Source organism: Pogonomyrmex barbatus, unplaced genomic scaffold, assembly GCF_055798465.1.
Source record: "Pogonomyrmex barbatus isolate J1 unplaced genomic scaffold, ASM5579846v1 scaffold4, whole genome shotgun sequence".
Classification (NCBI taxonomy): domain Eukaryota; kingdom Metazoa; phylum Arthropoda; class Insecta; order Hymenoptera; family Formicidae; genus Pogonomyrmex; species Pogonomyrmex barbatus.
This window is the reverse complement of record NW_028297138.1, coordinates 10,965,831-10,982,257: the sequence shown is the minus strand read 5'-3', so window position 1 is coordinate 10,982,257 and position 16,427 is coordinate 10,965,831. Positions and strand designations below refer to the sequence as shown.

The window sequence follows — 16,427 nt, the reverse complement described above, 5'->3', positions numbered from 1 at the left end:
GCATATTGTAAAGTCGATCCTATCGACGAAAACATAGATACAGCATGACATAAATATAAACGCGTCGATTCATTAAATACTTTATATTCATTAAATACTTTCATTAAATGCTTTCACATTGCTCACTTGAGGGATATTCGTCGAGGCGGAATCGTCCACGTCCCTGAGACCGAGAACTGCTTGATGGAACTCCAGCAGATCATCGCCAACTAATTTTTGCACAAAGTTAGCTGGTACCAGACCGCGTCTACCGTCAAGTGTTTCTGCGTCCAGAAAGCCATCCTCATCAGGCTGGCCCCATACCAGAAGATAGTCGCCGCCTTGGACCGGCAATTCCGCTTCCGGATTCGCGTTCGGCGAGTGTTGGAAGGGCTCGTAGCTGAAGCGGGCTATGTAAACGTAACATCTGCCCTTGCCGGGCACGTCTAACATGTCCACTTGACCTTCAGACACAATGTCTTCGGGATTGGTTAGTCGGTCCAGGGGATTCGTCAATATACTCGTAGGAATCTTCGGCATTTGCCTAGGACCAAGAAAGTGATGGCCGGTTGCGGTACCAGGTGCAGTCGGCGAACTGGCGCGCAGGCTCTGCTGTATCTGCTGGATAATCGCTTGCTGTTGAAGCTGATTGGCCTGCGATTGGGCGGAGAGTTGCTGCATTGCTTGTAAAGGATCGCCTATTGCTTGTAACAAGCCTCCCGAACTAGGAGCTGTGCAAAAAATATATATTATCAAAATGATTAACGTTGTAGATTAGTTGTTTATCTCAATATTTCATGTTAAAGATATTCAATCGTAAAATTAAAATATTCAGTTTATCAATGCTACAATTCACTTTATTAATATACTTTATTAATATATATATATATATATATATATATATATATATATATATATAAGCCAAGAAAATATCTCTGGAAAAATTTAAATTATTTTTCATCTTTTTTAAAAAAATAATACCAAGACGATAAAATTTTTCAATGGCATATTAATATGATTCTGACCTGAGCTTACGCCCGACGTCCCAAAAGCATTGGTCCCGACGGTAGTGGAGTAAGTCGATCCACTCGAGGAGAAGGTGCTCTGACCAGTGGAATAAGGAAGAACGGACTGGGGCACGCTCGTGAGTCCCCCGAGAGTAGAATGAAAGGACGTAGTGGAATACAGCGGCAGCGAGGACAGCGTTGTCTGTGGTATATTCGTCTGCGGCACACTGTAATTGTGATGCGGCAATTGGGTGTTAAAGCTGGTCGCGCCTGTGCTGTAAGTCCCGTTCGGATGCGAGGCCATGGACAAACTAGGATATGTCGTTGCCTGTGCAGAGACAAATCACTCGTTATTTTATAACTATTTAAATTTTAATGTTAACTTTATTATATAATATTGAAATTAGATATATTCATTCAGATTTCAATATTAGAATAGATTTCAGCAGTTATGAATTAATGTAGATTCAAGCATTGCAGTTTTTTTATATTGAGATTTATTCTAGATAGATAGTTTGTAAACAGTGTACATTAAAAGCAGTGCAATCAGTTCTATCTATAGGCCCCAAGAATCCATTACTTCGTTTACCTGCTTATAAGAAAGTAATCATGATTGAATAATTGACGACACACCTGTTGACTCCCATTCAACTGATAATTCTGGGCAGTCTGGGCAGGCTGTGTATAGTGAGGTATCACGCTCTGGCTAGCCGAAGTCAGGTACGTGGTCGAGGCCGGATGCTGCTGCTGTTGTTGCGGCTGTTGTGGTTGTTGCTGTTGCTGAAGCGGCTGTTGATACGTTTGCGTGTGTGGATAGCTCTCCTGGTACTGATTGCTTGTGAAATGTGAGGTGTGCGTTTGTTGCTGTTTCTGTTGGGATGGTAGAGTGCTTTGAGAATGGGAACTCGACATTTCGTGCTGCGACTGTTGTTGCTGTTGATATTGTTGAATTTTCTGTTGGAAAGCAGGCTGCGACTGACTGCTGGAGAGTGACGGCGCCGGTGGTATCGGTTCACTGTAGTGATATGGTGGTCCATTCGGCGTCAGTGGAGGACAACCAGGCATCATCGGTGTTAATGGCATTGGTGAACCTGCGTACTGTTCAAATAGATCTTATCAATAATCAGCAAATACATTCGGAAAGAAAATGTGCTTACATAAATTATAATAAGAAAGATTTTTGAAATAATAGCAAGAAAATCTATCTTTGATGAATAGAAGTGTAAATTATTAAAATCATAATTAAAAGAAAAACTTGTTTTCTATTTCAAACAAATAATTGATTTAAAACATTAAAAAATATTATCAATAATTAATAAATATTATCAATAAATAGCCAGATATTTAAAAAAAAATTTTTTAAATTGATATTAATTTCTTTCTATTTTCCATATTAATTAAATAGGATTAATGGTAACTATATATAACATTGTGTAATATTATATAACATTATGTAAATGAATTACGTACATGACCCATCTGAGTAGACATCCCGAGGTTGAGGGCGTGCGGATGAGGCGGATGATGTTGGCCGAGATTGGGAAGATTCTCCGAGCTGGACCTGAGGATTCCCTGCGTAGCCAAGGGTTGTTGCGTGGTTATCGCGCCCCGCGCATGGTCCAATTCGTGCAACATTCCTCTAACACTAAATTTATTTTCATCAATAATTAATTCATTCGATTCACTTACAAGTCGCAATAAATCACAAACTACAAAGTAAACGGCTTTAATGCACTTAATGCATGTAAAAGGAACGACAGCAGCTATGTCATCCTAACGATGAAAACTCGTTTCAATCAACATACCTATTATCCTGCTCGATCTTGGCGATGATTCTATCGATCTCGGAGCCGGTTGGTGGCCAAGTGGATGTCGGGATACTCGTGGACGTGACATGCCCCGCGACCGGTCCTCTGCTACGTGCACGTCTCAGACTAGTCAGCTCCAGCGACAGTTCCTCGTGTTTCACCATCTGCAACTCGGTCTTCTTCTCAAGCTCCCGGATCTTCGATTGCAACGCCTCGATCGATTCCGGGCCCTGATAGCGTCCTGCTATCTTCTCCCGCAACTGGTTCTGTGCGTCCGCATGCTGCCTCTCCAGCTCCGCTCGCCGGGCTTCCGTCTCTCGCATTTGCTAAAAGAAATCAATCGTATAATTAGCGTTCTAAATAAACTCGTCCGAGAGACACCCATTTTAGCCCTCGATCAACGTTCCGCGATAACATGTCGTTCCGTGCGATACGACAGCGATTTTTGTTGAGGTTGCACCGACGTCTCGATTAATAGTAGCTATTTTTACAGATGATTTATCATCCCGAATCACGCAGTGAAATCTTATGCAATTTTTATAAACACTTAATGCTAAAAATATAATCTAATTGCAATGTACATTGCACGCTGTGCTGTACTGTATTGAAGTAATTTTAAAATGGTTTCATATTATACTGCAAAAGTCAACGTGTCGTTTAAATATAAAGCTTCAAATAAAATGAAAAAATAGCACGTACGAGTGGACAAATTGAAAAAGAATCAAAAGGTCAATAAACGAGCAAAACGAGATGTAAAGTATAATAAATGTATGTATTTCTCAATCTATGCTAAGACAGAACGTTTCGATCTTATTCGAATTCTCTTTAGATTAATATAATAAAATACAAAGTCTAATAAATATACTTTAGAAACTTAATAGAAGGAAACTTTTACGAGATTTCATAATTATTTAATAATAAAGTTTCTCAGAAAGTAACGGATAAAGAAAAAAATTGGTTCGAGTTTTGCAATTGCCAGTTTTCAGTCTAGTAACTTGAAGCGACATCCTACCTGGATATGCGACAAGAATGTCACGTTTGTAATGAGGAAAGGTGCTTTTGTGCTGAGATTGCCCGAAGGTGCGCGCAATTAATCTCACTATATATAATCCAGCTGTGTAAAAAAATCCTCTCGTGAGAAAAACGGTATCGAAAAAAAAAAAAAATAAGAGTATACTGACAGATCACGTTCTCTTCGACATCCCCTCTTTAACAGCTATTTTATAATTTAGTCGGCAATTACACCGCGGTGTCGATCGCTTTACAATCTGTAAAATTACTTAGCACCACGCGCAATTAATTGCTCAAGTGCCTCAATTGCCGGTAGATTGAACTTCTGTCGCGAGTCAGTATTAATTTTCCGGTGTACAAGAGACATAAATTTCACCTGTTAACAAAGTTTAAGCGGTCTATTTTACGCGCGGCGAAGCCGCGAATTAAAGTTCCCTTCGGAACGAGCAATCATTACCGGAACGCATTAATAAAAACTTTTGTTTTTCATATTACGTGTGCTTTATCGAGTATCCGCGAGCGCGGCGCCGGGAGTGAAAGAGAGCTTTTCACGGTTCATTGTCGATGGTTTACAACACCAAGTTCGTAACTTCCGCGCGTACACGTGTGTATGTGTGTACATGTGCGCGTATTGATTACATGCATATTACCTTTCCACATAATCTGTTTAATTTCAAGGACTTTCGATTCGCGACAAAGCGCACGCACATATTTCGCGAATCCGTTCATTTCGTCGTTTGACAATCGCTAATTTTTGGCAACCGCAAAATACGTCCCACCGCTTCGATGAAGAGATTCTTTTTACAAATTTAAAATAACTTAACTTTTTCCTAGAAAACAAAAAAATTAATAAAACGAAGAGAAATGAAAAAAAAAAATTTTAATATTTTATATATATTTTATCATCTTAGATATTTAATCACAAATTACAAGTTACAGTACTTTTTGAAATAAATGTAAGAAAAATAAATTATACCATATAATAAATAAGTTAAGAAAATAAAATTTTAATCGAAATAAATATGTGCCAAATTATATATTTTTATATTCGTCGCAATCTATTCGTGATGTGAGTTTAATGTAACACTCACCTCCAGGATGGATTCGAGAACTGCGTCCTGCATGATAGTGGTTCTCGTGGAGGTGGTAGCCCCGACAGCGGATCCGGTACCCTGCAGCTGCGGAGCCTGAGGTGCCGTGGAAGCGCCACCTCCAACACCACAGCACTGCAACATCCCTGAAGTCTGAGACCCTCGCCAGTCTTTATCGCGGCCGGTCCCTATCGATCTAGCGTGTGTGTCTAGGAGCTATCTTAATTAATTGGGCGGCCTTTGCGCGGCCCGCCGAGCCGCGCCGCGCACCGCACGACGATCCCACACACCGCCTAACAGTGCAACTCTATTGCAGCGCAAAAGGGAATTCTTATTTCTCTCGGCACGTGCGTGTACCCCGCCTTGGGAACGAGCCGGAACTTGTTCTCGTAGCTCTCTCGGGAAACGGGGGGACCTCGCGTTTAGGGGGAACCAGCGTTCTTTCGCATCGGATCGGCTGATTCGTAGTTAGATATGGGGTCATCCTACGAGAAAACGCACGTATGCAAAAAGATTTTTTAATTCGTTAGAGGGTGGCGGTCTCGCCACGATTTTACATTTTCAGATTCAAAAAAAAATGAGTTGAATATTCAATAAATGAAATTATCGACGTGATCGTTAATTATAAGTCTTTGGCGGAATGCGAGGAATGTACGTCGTGGCCGAAATTAGGCACAAATTAGGTTGCACTGAATTGGTCCTTTATTTGATAAAGTTATTCTTGTTTTCAGACCAAGTTTTTATCTCTTTAATTCATTATAAGCACTGCGATCTTTTTCCTCGATCAGAATTCTTACAAATTTTGGAAAAGTGAAAGCGGGAAAAGTTGCTTATGCTAAATCATATTTCGTCGAGATAAGAAAAGCTCTTTCCCGTTTAGATTCCGTTCGCATCAAATAAAGGATTCGATTCAACTCTCTTGCGCGTTAAAGGCTGTGCCGGCCGCTAAATTCAATTCAAGGGTTTCTCGTTAAATGAGAAAGTCAATCGGCGCGATTATTGGCAACAGGTATTCGCGCGAGGGACTCGATCGAGTTTGTAATCTGCCTGTAGAAATCCTCGCTCCGGTTTGCGACTTTGTGGTCGACGATCGCTCGTCGCTGGCGCCCACAATGAGCCCAACCGACCGCGAAACACGTATTTTAACACCGACGGCACAGCGAAGGGAGTATTAATTTGCTGCAACGCGCGAGTTATACAGCTTGCGCGATATTTCGTGTTGCAACGCGCGTCGCGTGCGGCCAAGTGCGGCTCGATGGCGGTTTTCACGCGAAAAGTTGCCGCGATTGAGACCCACACACTCACACACTTCGCAAAGAACGCACACGCCGCATTCGTCACAGGAGATCCCCGTTAAAACGTGTACGAGTGACATGTGCACTCGCTCGAAGGTACAGCTACCGATTTACGCGCATCGCGGAGTTTCACACCCTCGCCTGCTGCCTTACCTCTGCGTCTGTGCACCGAGATGAAGGTGCGGTTAACCTTCTCCTTTCTTCCGTGCCTTCTACCTCCAATCACCCGAGATCAAATGATTTTTTTTTTTTTTTCAATTATCAGTCATCTATCCGCGTGCGAGAGAAGAAAAAAGTACAATCAGCATGTGTGTTTTACTCTGCACAAGAACTGAGTGAGACGTATATTTTATGTACGTTTTCTAAAATCATATTAAAGAGAAATGCTTGTTAAAAAAATATATATATATATCATTGTAAAAGATATTGAAAAAGTTAAAATATCTGTATTACAAACTCAAACATTTGTTCTCGACGAAATTACAATAAATGCGGTAATTGACGTAAGAGCGGATGTAATGTATTGTAAAAATCATGCACGCACTGTGTAATTAACAGTGAAGTACAGAGGGAAAATCGTCTCACTAGTCGCAGTCTCTCATTTTTCCTTTTCTTTCATCACCTATCTATTAACGTGATTTAATAGCAACTCTCCTGAGTACGCCTCCATCCCCTGATACTATTTAATTGCTGCACATGCTCTCGCTCTTTGTTTCTCTTTCTCCCGACACTAGCGAACACAGTGAAAGTGACGATCCGGAAATTATCCGCTTTTCTGCCACGCAAGTTCACGAACGCGTTGGCGAACAATCATCTCCGTTACAACGTGTGTCGACAGAAACAAAGTGCGATAAATCAAATCGCGATACGAGTTGAAGAATCACACACACACACACACACACACACACACACACACACACACACACACACACACACACACACACACACACACACACACACACACACACACACACACACACACACACACACACACACACACACACACACACACACACACACACACACACACACACACACACACATAATCGACATACCGTTCTGAAATAATCGTGTAGTAAAAACAAACTTTCCGACATGCATACAGAATAGGAAACAAAAATAAGCTCGTGTATTGCGCAAATATTTGTCATTACACCCCAAGTGTACGCGTCTGAGAGGGAAAATATTCTCCGTCTTTTCCCGATAGAAAAAAACCTCCTCTCTATCCACGCATCGCGAGTTAACGCCAGACTCCTATATTAGTGCCGAATTATCGATTTTATTCTGCACGCGGTTCACCTCTCGCAGCTTAGGTAAATACATCTTATCGCTCTTACTTCGTGGTTACTTTGTTCTTCGCGGCGTGGAAAATTCTTCTCGCTCGTTAACCCTTTGACTGCCAATATCCCCGGTTCGAAGCGATTGTAAAAAACGTAGATCGATTGGAATTTACGTTTGATTGAACGGTCGAGATCACGCTCCGATATAAGTCCAAGTCATAGATTTGTGTACACAATTTCAATAAAAATAAATTAGCAGGAAATGAAGTCTTTTTAATTTTTCTATCTTCTAATTTGTTAAATTCTTCGCTAGAGACTCGAAAGAGAAATAATTTGCGATTGATTATTTACATATGTTAAGATATTTAATATTCAAATGGGTATTCCATCAATCAACATTCAATCCTCGGCCTCACAAGTTTGTTTCGAAAGTATAAAAAGTTCTTACTCTTCAACTCTTTTGCAGGGTGAAACTTGCTCAATTATACGGAGGCGATCTCGGATCATTTCGAGTTAGGAAAATTTCTTTAGGAAAATTTCTTTCGCGGGGCAAGATATCTGGTAAGTTTTAAATGTTTAGTTTTCCATCTCGAAGAGCACGTCGTCGTAGGAAATCGATATCATAAAATTTCACGAGTCTGATAACGACACAAATCAAACGTAACGAAGCAACGAAAGTAGATAAAGGCAATTTTGTTGCGACAAAATGACTGAAAACGTTGCGACGTGAATAGAAAGAAATGTGCGGAGCACGAACAGAGCGGAGGAAGACAGATGAACGAAGAAGCACAGAGTAAGAAAGAAGCAACGATAAGGAGATGGCAAGAAGTCCTGCTGGGTGCTGGCTGACAGCGATTCGATCCAAGATGTGGACGAGGAGAGCTGCGTGAGCCGACAAATCGGATGATATTGAGAAACACCTCGATGGTGGACGAGATAGCGACTGATACATAGAGATAAATGGAAAAGAGGCACTCTCGCTGAATCCGGAAGTCAAGGGATCCGAAGAAGTCCCGTTTGAACGTTCTCCGAAAAAAAAAAAAGAGAAATAGAAGAGACGGAGAGAGAAAGAGAGGCTCCGATAAAGCACTGCACTTTCGATCAGCGAAAACCAATTCCTCGACGACGACGATACGAAAGGCTGTCTACTTCCGGGAAACACTTTGGCTACTTTGACACTCGACGTGCCCCCTCGGAATCGAGTCTCGTGCCAATCAAATCGACAATCGGGACGACACCAAGGGGAGCGGCGGTGGCGAGGAATTGGGAAAGGCGCGTGCGACCGGAACAGGGAACATCAGACTCGGAGCAATTTTCTCGGCGGGGGGCACGACTTGCGTGGCCACGGCACTGCTTATTGATCTCACTAAAGGGCGAAAGGTACGTAGCGTACATGTGCACTCGGTGCGCACTGGACACCACTGCACGGCGGGCACGTAGTGCAACCACTGTCGCGAGTAGCGGCGATGACGGCAGCGACGACGGCGACGACGGTGGCGATGGCGGCGGCATCGACGGTGGCGGCGGCGGCGGTGGCGGTGGCGGCAGCGGCGGCGACGGTGGCGTCGGCGGCGGCGACGGTGGCGGTGGTGGTGGCGGCGGCGACGGTGGCGGTGGTGGTGGCGGCGGCGGTGGCGATACCACCGACACTCCACGATTATCGTCCGCCATACTGGTCCGTCGTCCCGGTGCCGCTGCCACCGCCGTCATCGTCGCTGCCACCCTCATCCCCATCACTGACACTCGTCCACGAAGAACTGTCATCGTAAGCTTTGACACGTTGAGCCTACGAGTCGACCGGGTTGAATAGATAGAAACGTCACTCCCGGGGACACGTCTCGCGCGAATTATATGTCTGGAGGTGCCGTCTGCGACGTTTCGCTCGCGTTCCTGACACTCACTCGCTCGTTGTCTCCTTGGTGTCTCGACCATCGAACGTCAGGCCGGTATCGAATGGTTAATCGGGCTTTCTTTCGCTCCCATTCGTACTCTTCATCAGGCACTCCTCTCTGTCACTCGTTCTCTCGCTCTCTATTCTCTCTTTCTCTCTCATGCTCATCCTCACTCTCGCACTTGACTCGCACCAGCTTCCACTCTACTTCCTCATCGACGCGACACTTACGATGACCGAGTCGAAGGGATTGTGGCAGGCCAGGGCTGCTGCTGCTGATGAGCGAACTCTCCTCGGTACTCGCCAAGCTTTTTCACTCGGCTATCATCCCGTACAACCCCCAAGATCTGCTCGGCCGTGGAAGGCAGGCAGGGCTGCTGGAGTCGGGGGTAGGGGGTGATGGTGGTGGTCGCTCGCCACTATCGGAGGGGGTGACGGGTGGGGGTACAACAGCCCATGTGGGGCGGAGGTGCACCCCCGTACGGTATACAAGAGATGGCAAACGGACGGGGGTGATTGAGGGGAGGGCAGACGCGCGCGCCAGGACGCGAGAAGCGTCATAGGGGTGGCTGGGAAGGCGGCGGAGGGGCTGGAAGGGCGAGGGCAGGGACTCCCGTCACCGCCAGATATGGGTCACTCGGCGATCGATGCCGATATAGAGTCGCTATATCGCCGGAGTCCGTCGCACGATCTTCCCTTACGTCACTTTTCGCCCGCTCTCGTCGACCTGGGGGAATGAGAAAATGACCACCCTTGCCCCTCATCACGGAAACGCGTGCCGGCTCGCTCGCTCGCTCGCTCGCGACATTATCATCGGCGACCGGTCGCGACGATCCGCGCGCGACGTTAAAGGAGTTCGATCGACCGTGCCTAACATGGCGGCATCACCACCCCCGGTGGCCGATACCCTGGAAGTCTACCCTGACTTGGCGAAATGGTTCGCGTCGCGGCTACATGGGGGTGTAGCTTTCATAAAAGACCAATCAATACGCAAGAGGTGATCTTACGATATCTCTACTCTCTCTCCCTTTCATTGTCACTCCTCCTCTCTTCTCTCTCTGTTTTTCCCTCTCTCGCTTTCTCCTTGCTAGTTGCCCCCCGTCGCCGACTCTCCATCCCCGTCTGCTCTCCCTCTTCTTTCCCTTCCTTTCCACCGCCTACATCTATTTCATTTATCTAGCTCTGTTTCTCAACTCCCTTCTATTCGTTTCATTCTAACCCGTCGCGCTTTCTCCTCTCGCGCGATTTTTCTCTCGTGGACGAATGGCCGACGTAGAATGACACGGCGAGAAGAGGGGTGGGATCTGCGAGAAATAGTCTAATTTTAACGCGGCGTCGCGCACGCACGCACGCTTGTCCAAAATTTCCCCGTACGGGAGAGTACCTCCCTCCGGTCTAAAACGATCTTGCCGTATCATCAGGAACGTATCAATTTCGCCCTTTCAGAAATTCCAAATGTTCCTCATGCAAATGGAAAACTCCATAAGTCAATGACGCGAACGCCAATTATATCAATTAACATAAATATAAAGCATTACGCTTCCTTTAACTTTAATGATCCACTTTAGATATAATAGCTTTAGACATTTGAATTAATTCATAAAAAAATATTTATATAATTATTATCTTAATTACGTTACGCAGTTAATGTCGGAGAAATAAGGCAATTGAGGCATTGTTGAGAGCACATTACCATTAATTGGAATTGCAATTTCCTTCAGTCACGTTATTACATCATAAAAAAAAAAAACAATTATATATATTTAGATAAATAAGCCGTGCTCAATGGTTATGGTTTCGATCGCAGATGTTGCGATTAGATAAATTCGCGTGTAACATACGAGAAGAGAGTTTCACTGAGTGTGCGAATAGGAGGCCACAGGCGTCGCGACGCTGGTGGTCGCCACTGCGATTCAGGACCCGACGCGGTGTTGCGCAGGCGTCCGTTGACGTCATCGAGTCTAAGGCACGGGATGTTATACGCTTATCAATGAACGTACGACGCCTACGGCGAGTACCTGTCCAGCCAGCGCAGCACCGGCGAACACACCCTCCGCCGATCCTCCCTTACTCACCACCCTTGCGACCGCGTGCCCTACGTGCTCATTCTCGTCGGTAGTCTTGCGATACCTGATCGCCGTTCATCGGGAGTGAGAGATGAAAGCCGATGCTGCGATATCCCACGACCCATTTTCCCGCGAATGCACGGTACAAAATCCGGTCAATGTAGACTGATGGAGACGTCCCACCCCCCCCGTTCCTTCTTAAATAAAAATTTAATGCTGCCGAGAAATAGAATTTTCTTTTGAAATTATAATATCATTCAGGAAAAAGCATTTCTCTGAGTTCTAAAGATTATCTTTCGACTTCTCTTTCAAAATTATATAATGATATTGATGATTACCGATATGATAAATCTAGATATAGAATTAAATGTCAGTCTTATGCATGTCCTACAAGATTATGCAACTTCTAGACAGTGAAACTCTCTTATGTCTAACGGTCACTGCTCGACGATGCATATCTGCATTTCCTTCATTGAATAATTCAATGCTCGAATCGATCATCGGACCACGCGTTTCGCCATTAAATAAGCCGTATTGATATCCGTTAATATCCAATTATTCAAATAATTTACATTTAAAAACGTAATATTATATCCCAAAGGTAAACAGAAAAGACTAGATTTTCTTCAATTCAAATTTATTATATTTGTCGATGTCATCAACATCTCCATGATAATTCTAGATTCTAAAAATAGTTTGCAAAAAATGAATAAGAATTCTGATTTCAGAAAAATACACAGAATTCGTTAATGGCGAAAAAAACTGTTTGTTTACTGATTGTTTGCTTTGTATACTGATCCTGCGACCTGAGCGGAAGAAAAGTTTGCACGTTCGAGGATATCCGCTAATCTCGACACACGCTTTCCCTTTCACATTTTTCACTCTCTGCGAAACGTTTCTCGATGATCGGTCGCAATAGCCGCAGATTGCAGCATATGAGTCGCATTACGCACACATATACATATACATACAATCTGTAAATTAAATTATATTTATTTTTTCAAGATATTTATATGCCGGAAATACAGCTAAATTTCTTATTTAAGAATTTCTTAATACGCGTCTCGACCGCGTTTCTCTCTTGTCACCTTCCTTTTCGCAGAGAAATAAAAATGAGTGAAAATCTCGCTTTTTTTTTTCTTTGGCAATATTGAAGAGATACCTTTATTATTTCATTTATTCTGACATGTTGGCTTTCGGCAAGCAGCGCTCCTCTCATGAACTGTTTACTTGTTTATTACATAATAACGCAACCGGTTTTGGTACATACGTATACGTATATAAGGGGATATTTTTCTTTACCATGCGCGGGCCAGTGTAAATCCAACCGATGAAATCGTCGTCGCGAGTTAAAGCGCGCAGTCGCGCACAGTGCGTTCAATCGCTGAAGTTGTACTCCGGCATTGGGAATGTGTTTATCTCTGTTTAACGTGTTTATCTCGTACAAATACAATATATATACGTATATTATTGTAAAAATTTTAATGTTTTACGTATATAAACGCGATTTAAACTAATGTTAGAAAATAAAAAAGTGTGCATAAATCGTATTATCAAGAAAGATCTTTTTTTCGAAAGATAAAAAATAGATTGTTTGCAACGAGAAGAAGATTGTGACCAGTCAATCGTGGGAAAGAAACTGATTTTACGACCTTCGATATTTCTTAACATCCTTCAGGTATTAAAAAAAAGTCATTTCTTGTGATTAGAATTAAATTTATGTATATAAATATAAATATAAAAGTATATTAAAATTACTTTACTCGACGTAAAAAAGTTTGAATATTTGTGTCTTTTTTTTAAATTTTATCTGTAAAATTCCTATTCATGTAATTCGAAAATATCTAATCAAGAATGCCATTATTTCAAATGCGAATTGTTTAAAGAGTACGTTGAATATTTCAAGAATATTATTTTTTATAAAATATGAAAATATAAAGAAGCAATTTTAAATTCTAATTCGTACGCCAAGGACGCGCACAAAAGCGACTACTGTGACGCCACTCGAGCGAAATTACATACCACCTATTTGTAAGCGACGGTTCTTACGTTTGCGGTGAAAGTTTCATTACGCGGGAAACCTACCGGACCGCATTTCAGCCGTTTGATTTTGTGCTCCAGATTTCGCGAACTTTTCTTCGCCTTGCCTTCGGATCTACGTTGAGAAGAAGACGCTTTTAATAAATCATTCCTTCCGACAAAATATTTAATATCATTATGATTATTTATTATTCATATTATATTATAATGTGTTATCGATTTTTTATAGAATGAAATTCGGCCACACGATCGACGAATCGCGGAAGAAATATCCGGAAATAACGAACGAGCTCTTGGAATGCCTACAAAAATGGGCGAAGGATCGAGGTCTTCCCAGAATTCCCGAAGAGCAATTGGCGTTATTTGCGCATAGCTGTTATTTCGACATGGATGCCACGAAACAATGCATGAACGTTTATTACAGAATGCGGACCACGGTTCCGGAATTTTTTAAAGACCGGGACACCAGCCTCGACTACCTCCGGCATTCATTGAAAACCTTGTATGCACTTATCAGCTTCCAAATTAATTTGCGTACCTCAGTTAAGCGCTAAATGATTTGAGAGAGGAAAGTTTGTTTTGCAAGTAAACGAGTTTTATCTACACGTGTGTCGATTTTCAGATACAAGATATGGCAATAATTAAAAAAAATCTTTAATATTTATTTATGCAAGCTTAGCACATTAATAGAAAAAAAAACATTAATATTCATTAATACGCAAATCTGATTCGTGACTCTCCTAATGAGACTGAACGAGGGATACGTTATTAAATGATGTACATCGTAGACGCGCATTAAATGAATCCTATTTCAATCGATCCTTCTTTCAATCTGCCTCGCCCTTTATTCCACACTGCGCATACAAATTGTGCGTCTGCCAATAGTGCTCTTGCGCTTAATGCGACTGCATTAGGTATCTTTATCGTTGCAATTTTTCCGCGTCGCGCAACTGCGGCGCATCCCATCTGGCACCGCCCGGCGTGCTCTAATATAATCAAGAAAGATCCTTTTCTTTCGTTGCCTTTCCTTGGATACTCTATAGAAATCGTAAAATCGCAAAAACAAACATTTATGCTTTGTATTATCCAAATTTAATTATTTTATAAATTTTATTCCTGTTTCTAACATTCTCTCCTATTCTATAATCCTCTGCTTATAAAAACAAAATAGTTCAGGGTCTGTTTATATAAGTCTGTTTGTGAATCATAAATTATGATTTTGCGCATTCTATTTTCCTCTTTTATGTCATACATTAATAAAATATGAAAAAAAACTAATTTGACATAATCGTATGCGGCAGAGAGTTCGTGATGCTTCCCAAACCAGATCCAAATGGTAATAAGATACTTTTTCATCGAGTAGCGGATACACGACCATCCCAGTACGTGTTCAATGATGGCGTTAAGCTGTTGCTGATGTCAATCGACGCGAGCCTCTACACGGACGGTTGTTCGCCAGGATACATATTCCTCTTCGACATGGACGGTATACGACTCGGTCACTTGACCAAATTAACGATAAACAGTCTTCGCAGGTTCTTCGAGTACCTCCAAGAAGGCATGCCGGTGAGGCTGAAGGGCATCCACGTGCTGAACGCGGTCTGGTTTATGGACAAGGTGCTCGCGCTCATCAGACCGTTAATGAAGAGAGAGCTTTACGAAATGGTAAATTGACTTTCGATTCCCGATCGATTCGAGTGCGAGCAATTTTGACAAAGAGGATCGCCTTCGATTATAAATATCGTATGTCTTTCGCGAAGGGTGACCGCCGGATACTTCTTTTTCCGACTGCCAATTTAACTTTGTAAGTTGGCCTTAATTAAACTCGGACCAATCGGAATTGTACAAAGCAAAAAGTTATTAGATTTACATACACGTTTACGTACATGTCATGAATATACATTTTATGTGCATCGACGTTACAAAGATGCATTGACATTTCTGTTTCTCATACGTCCGACGGTCTACAAGTTGACTTTAGCTTTCATCACTTTGTAGCTTCACCTTTACACCGGTGATGTCTCCGACGTGTATCCTCATATACCGCCCGAATGTCTGCCAAAAGATTTTGGTGGGGAATTGGACTGCGTCGCGAGTCTTCATAGTAAGTGCATGTTGTGCAACTGCAAATAATACCGAGAAATATTTATATGATATTTGCAGAAACATTTTAGACAGATAGTCTAGAAAATTTTTAAATTATTCTTCGCTCTTCGAACATTCTTCTTTTCCGATTTCTAATGTCTTGAGACTACACAAAAAATATAAGAATACCTTAAGAAGTTACATCCATCATGATTAAAATTTTATAGCAATTTCTTCGAGCATTTATATAAAATTATTTTTTATAAATAGGTGTATTATTATTATTATTATTATTACTATATATTACTTTATAAATTCATTTTTCTAATTCTGTAAACAATATTTCAAATAAATTCTCTTTGACTTCCGTGTTATTCGGGAAATATTACTTTTTGTAAAAATTTGTCTCGCCATTAAAACAATTTTGTTGGTTGTAAATTATTGATATCGGAGTTAATATTAACTGTATCAATTTATAGAAGCGCACAGCATGAAGCTAGATCAATTGCAGAATTATTTTCGAGAGGAAGAGACTCTATTTCGCAATTATTTGCCTGACAACGCGAAAACCGCGAGTTAAATAATTACGCCAGACGCTGCCGAGGATCTAAAGGATCATCATAACGGCAATGATAGCTGATGTAAGAAGTTAAGCGTTAAGCACTAGAGTTACCTATTTGCCGCGCAATAGATATAATAAATAGCATAAGTCACTTACCGCATAATGTACAGTTAAATAAAGATACAGTTGCGTTGCGTCATTATCGCTTTCTAATTCTCACGCGTGGCTTCTTGCAAATTGCGTCCTTGAATTCCAAGGCAGATATTGTCCTTCTTCTCGTTCCTTTCTTCACGTTCCTTTATATATTCTTAC

At 42.1% G+C, this 16,427-nt stretch overlaps 2 protein-coding genes and 1 long non-coding RNA gene across 25 annotated transcripts in view; 1 reads left to right on the top strand and 2 right to left on the bottom strand.

The window, feature by feature from the left end:
- Positions 1 to 9,828, bottom strand: part of Rbp (RIMS binding protein) — a 24,351-nt gene extending 14,523 nt beyond the window's left edge. For 4 of the 16 annotated variants that reach the window (XM_089081079.1, XM_089081088.1, XM_089081093.1 and 1 more), the window contains exons 1-7: positions 6,345 to 8,854; positions 4,897 to 5,381; positions 2,792 to 3,120; positions 2,457 to 2,631; positions 1,620 to 2,084; positions 1,005 to 1,314; positions 127 to 710 (exon numbers count right to left, since the gene is read on the bottom strand). In XM_089081079.1, the coding sequence (XP_088937205.1) occupies positions 127 to 710; positions 1,005 to 1,314; positions 1,620 to 2,084; positions 2,457 to 2,631; positions 2,792 to 3,120; positions 4,897 to 5,040 (2,007 nt within the window). In that variant the 5' untranslated portion in view covers positions 5,041 to 5,381; positions 6,345 to 8,854. The other 12 variants (XM_089081095.1, XM_089081094.1, XM_089081089.1 and 9 more) reach the window with 10 other exon arrangements.
- Positions 8,865 to 16,314, top strand: LOC105433028 (alpha-tocopherol transfer protein-like). Of its 3 annotated transcripts, XM_089081121.1 has the most exons (5): positions 9,880 to 10,359; positions 13,698 to 13,970; positions 14,770 to 15,133; positions 15,467 to 15,572; positions 16,033 to 16,314. In XM_089081121.1, the coding sequence occupies exons 1-5, from the start codon at positions 10,106 to 10,108 to the stop codon at positions 16,131 to 16,133; spliced, it is 1,098 nt and encodes a 365-aa protein (XP_088937247.1). In that variant the 5' UTR covers positions 9,880 to 10,105; the 3' UTR covers positions 16,134 to 16,314. The 3 variants fall into 3 exon arrangements, with proteins under 3 accessions (XP_088937249.1, XP_088937248.1, XP_088937247.1); XM_089081123.1 differs by lacking the exons at positions 9,880 to 10,359; positions 13,698 to 13,970 and adding an exon at positions 8,865 to 9,236; XM_089081122.1 differs by lacking the exon at positions 15,467 to 15,572 and having other exon boundaries at positions 9,871 to 10,359.
- LOC105433030 (uncharacterized) overlaps positions 12,049 to 16,427 on the bottom strand; it is a 183,032-nt gene continuing 178,653 nt past the window's right edge. For all 6 annotated transcript variants that reach the window (XR_016140217.1, XR_016140212.1, XR_016140216.1 and 3 more), the window contains exons 4-5: positions 16,272 to 16,427; positions 12,049 to 15,591 (exon numbers count right to left, since the gene is read on the bottom strand). This is a non-coding gene — a long non-coding RNA (uncharacterized LOC105433030). The remainder of the gene's footprint in view (positions 15,592 to 16,271) is intronic.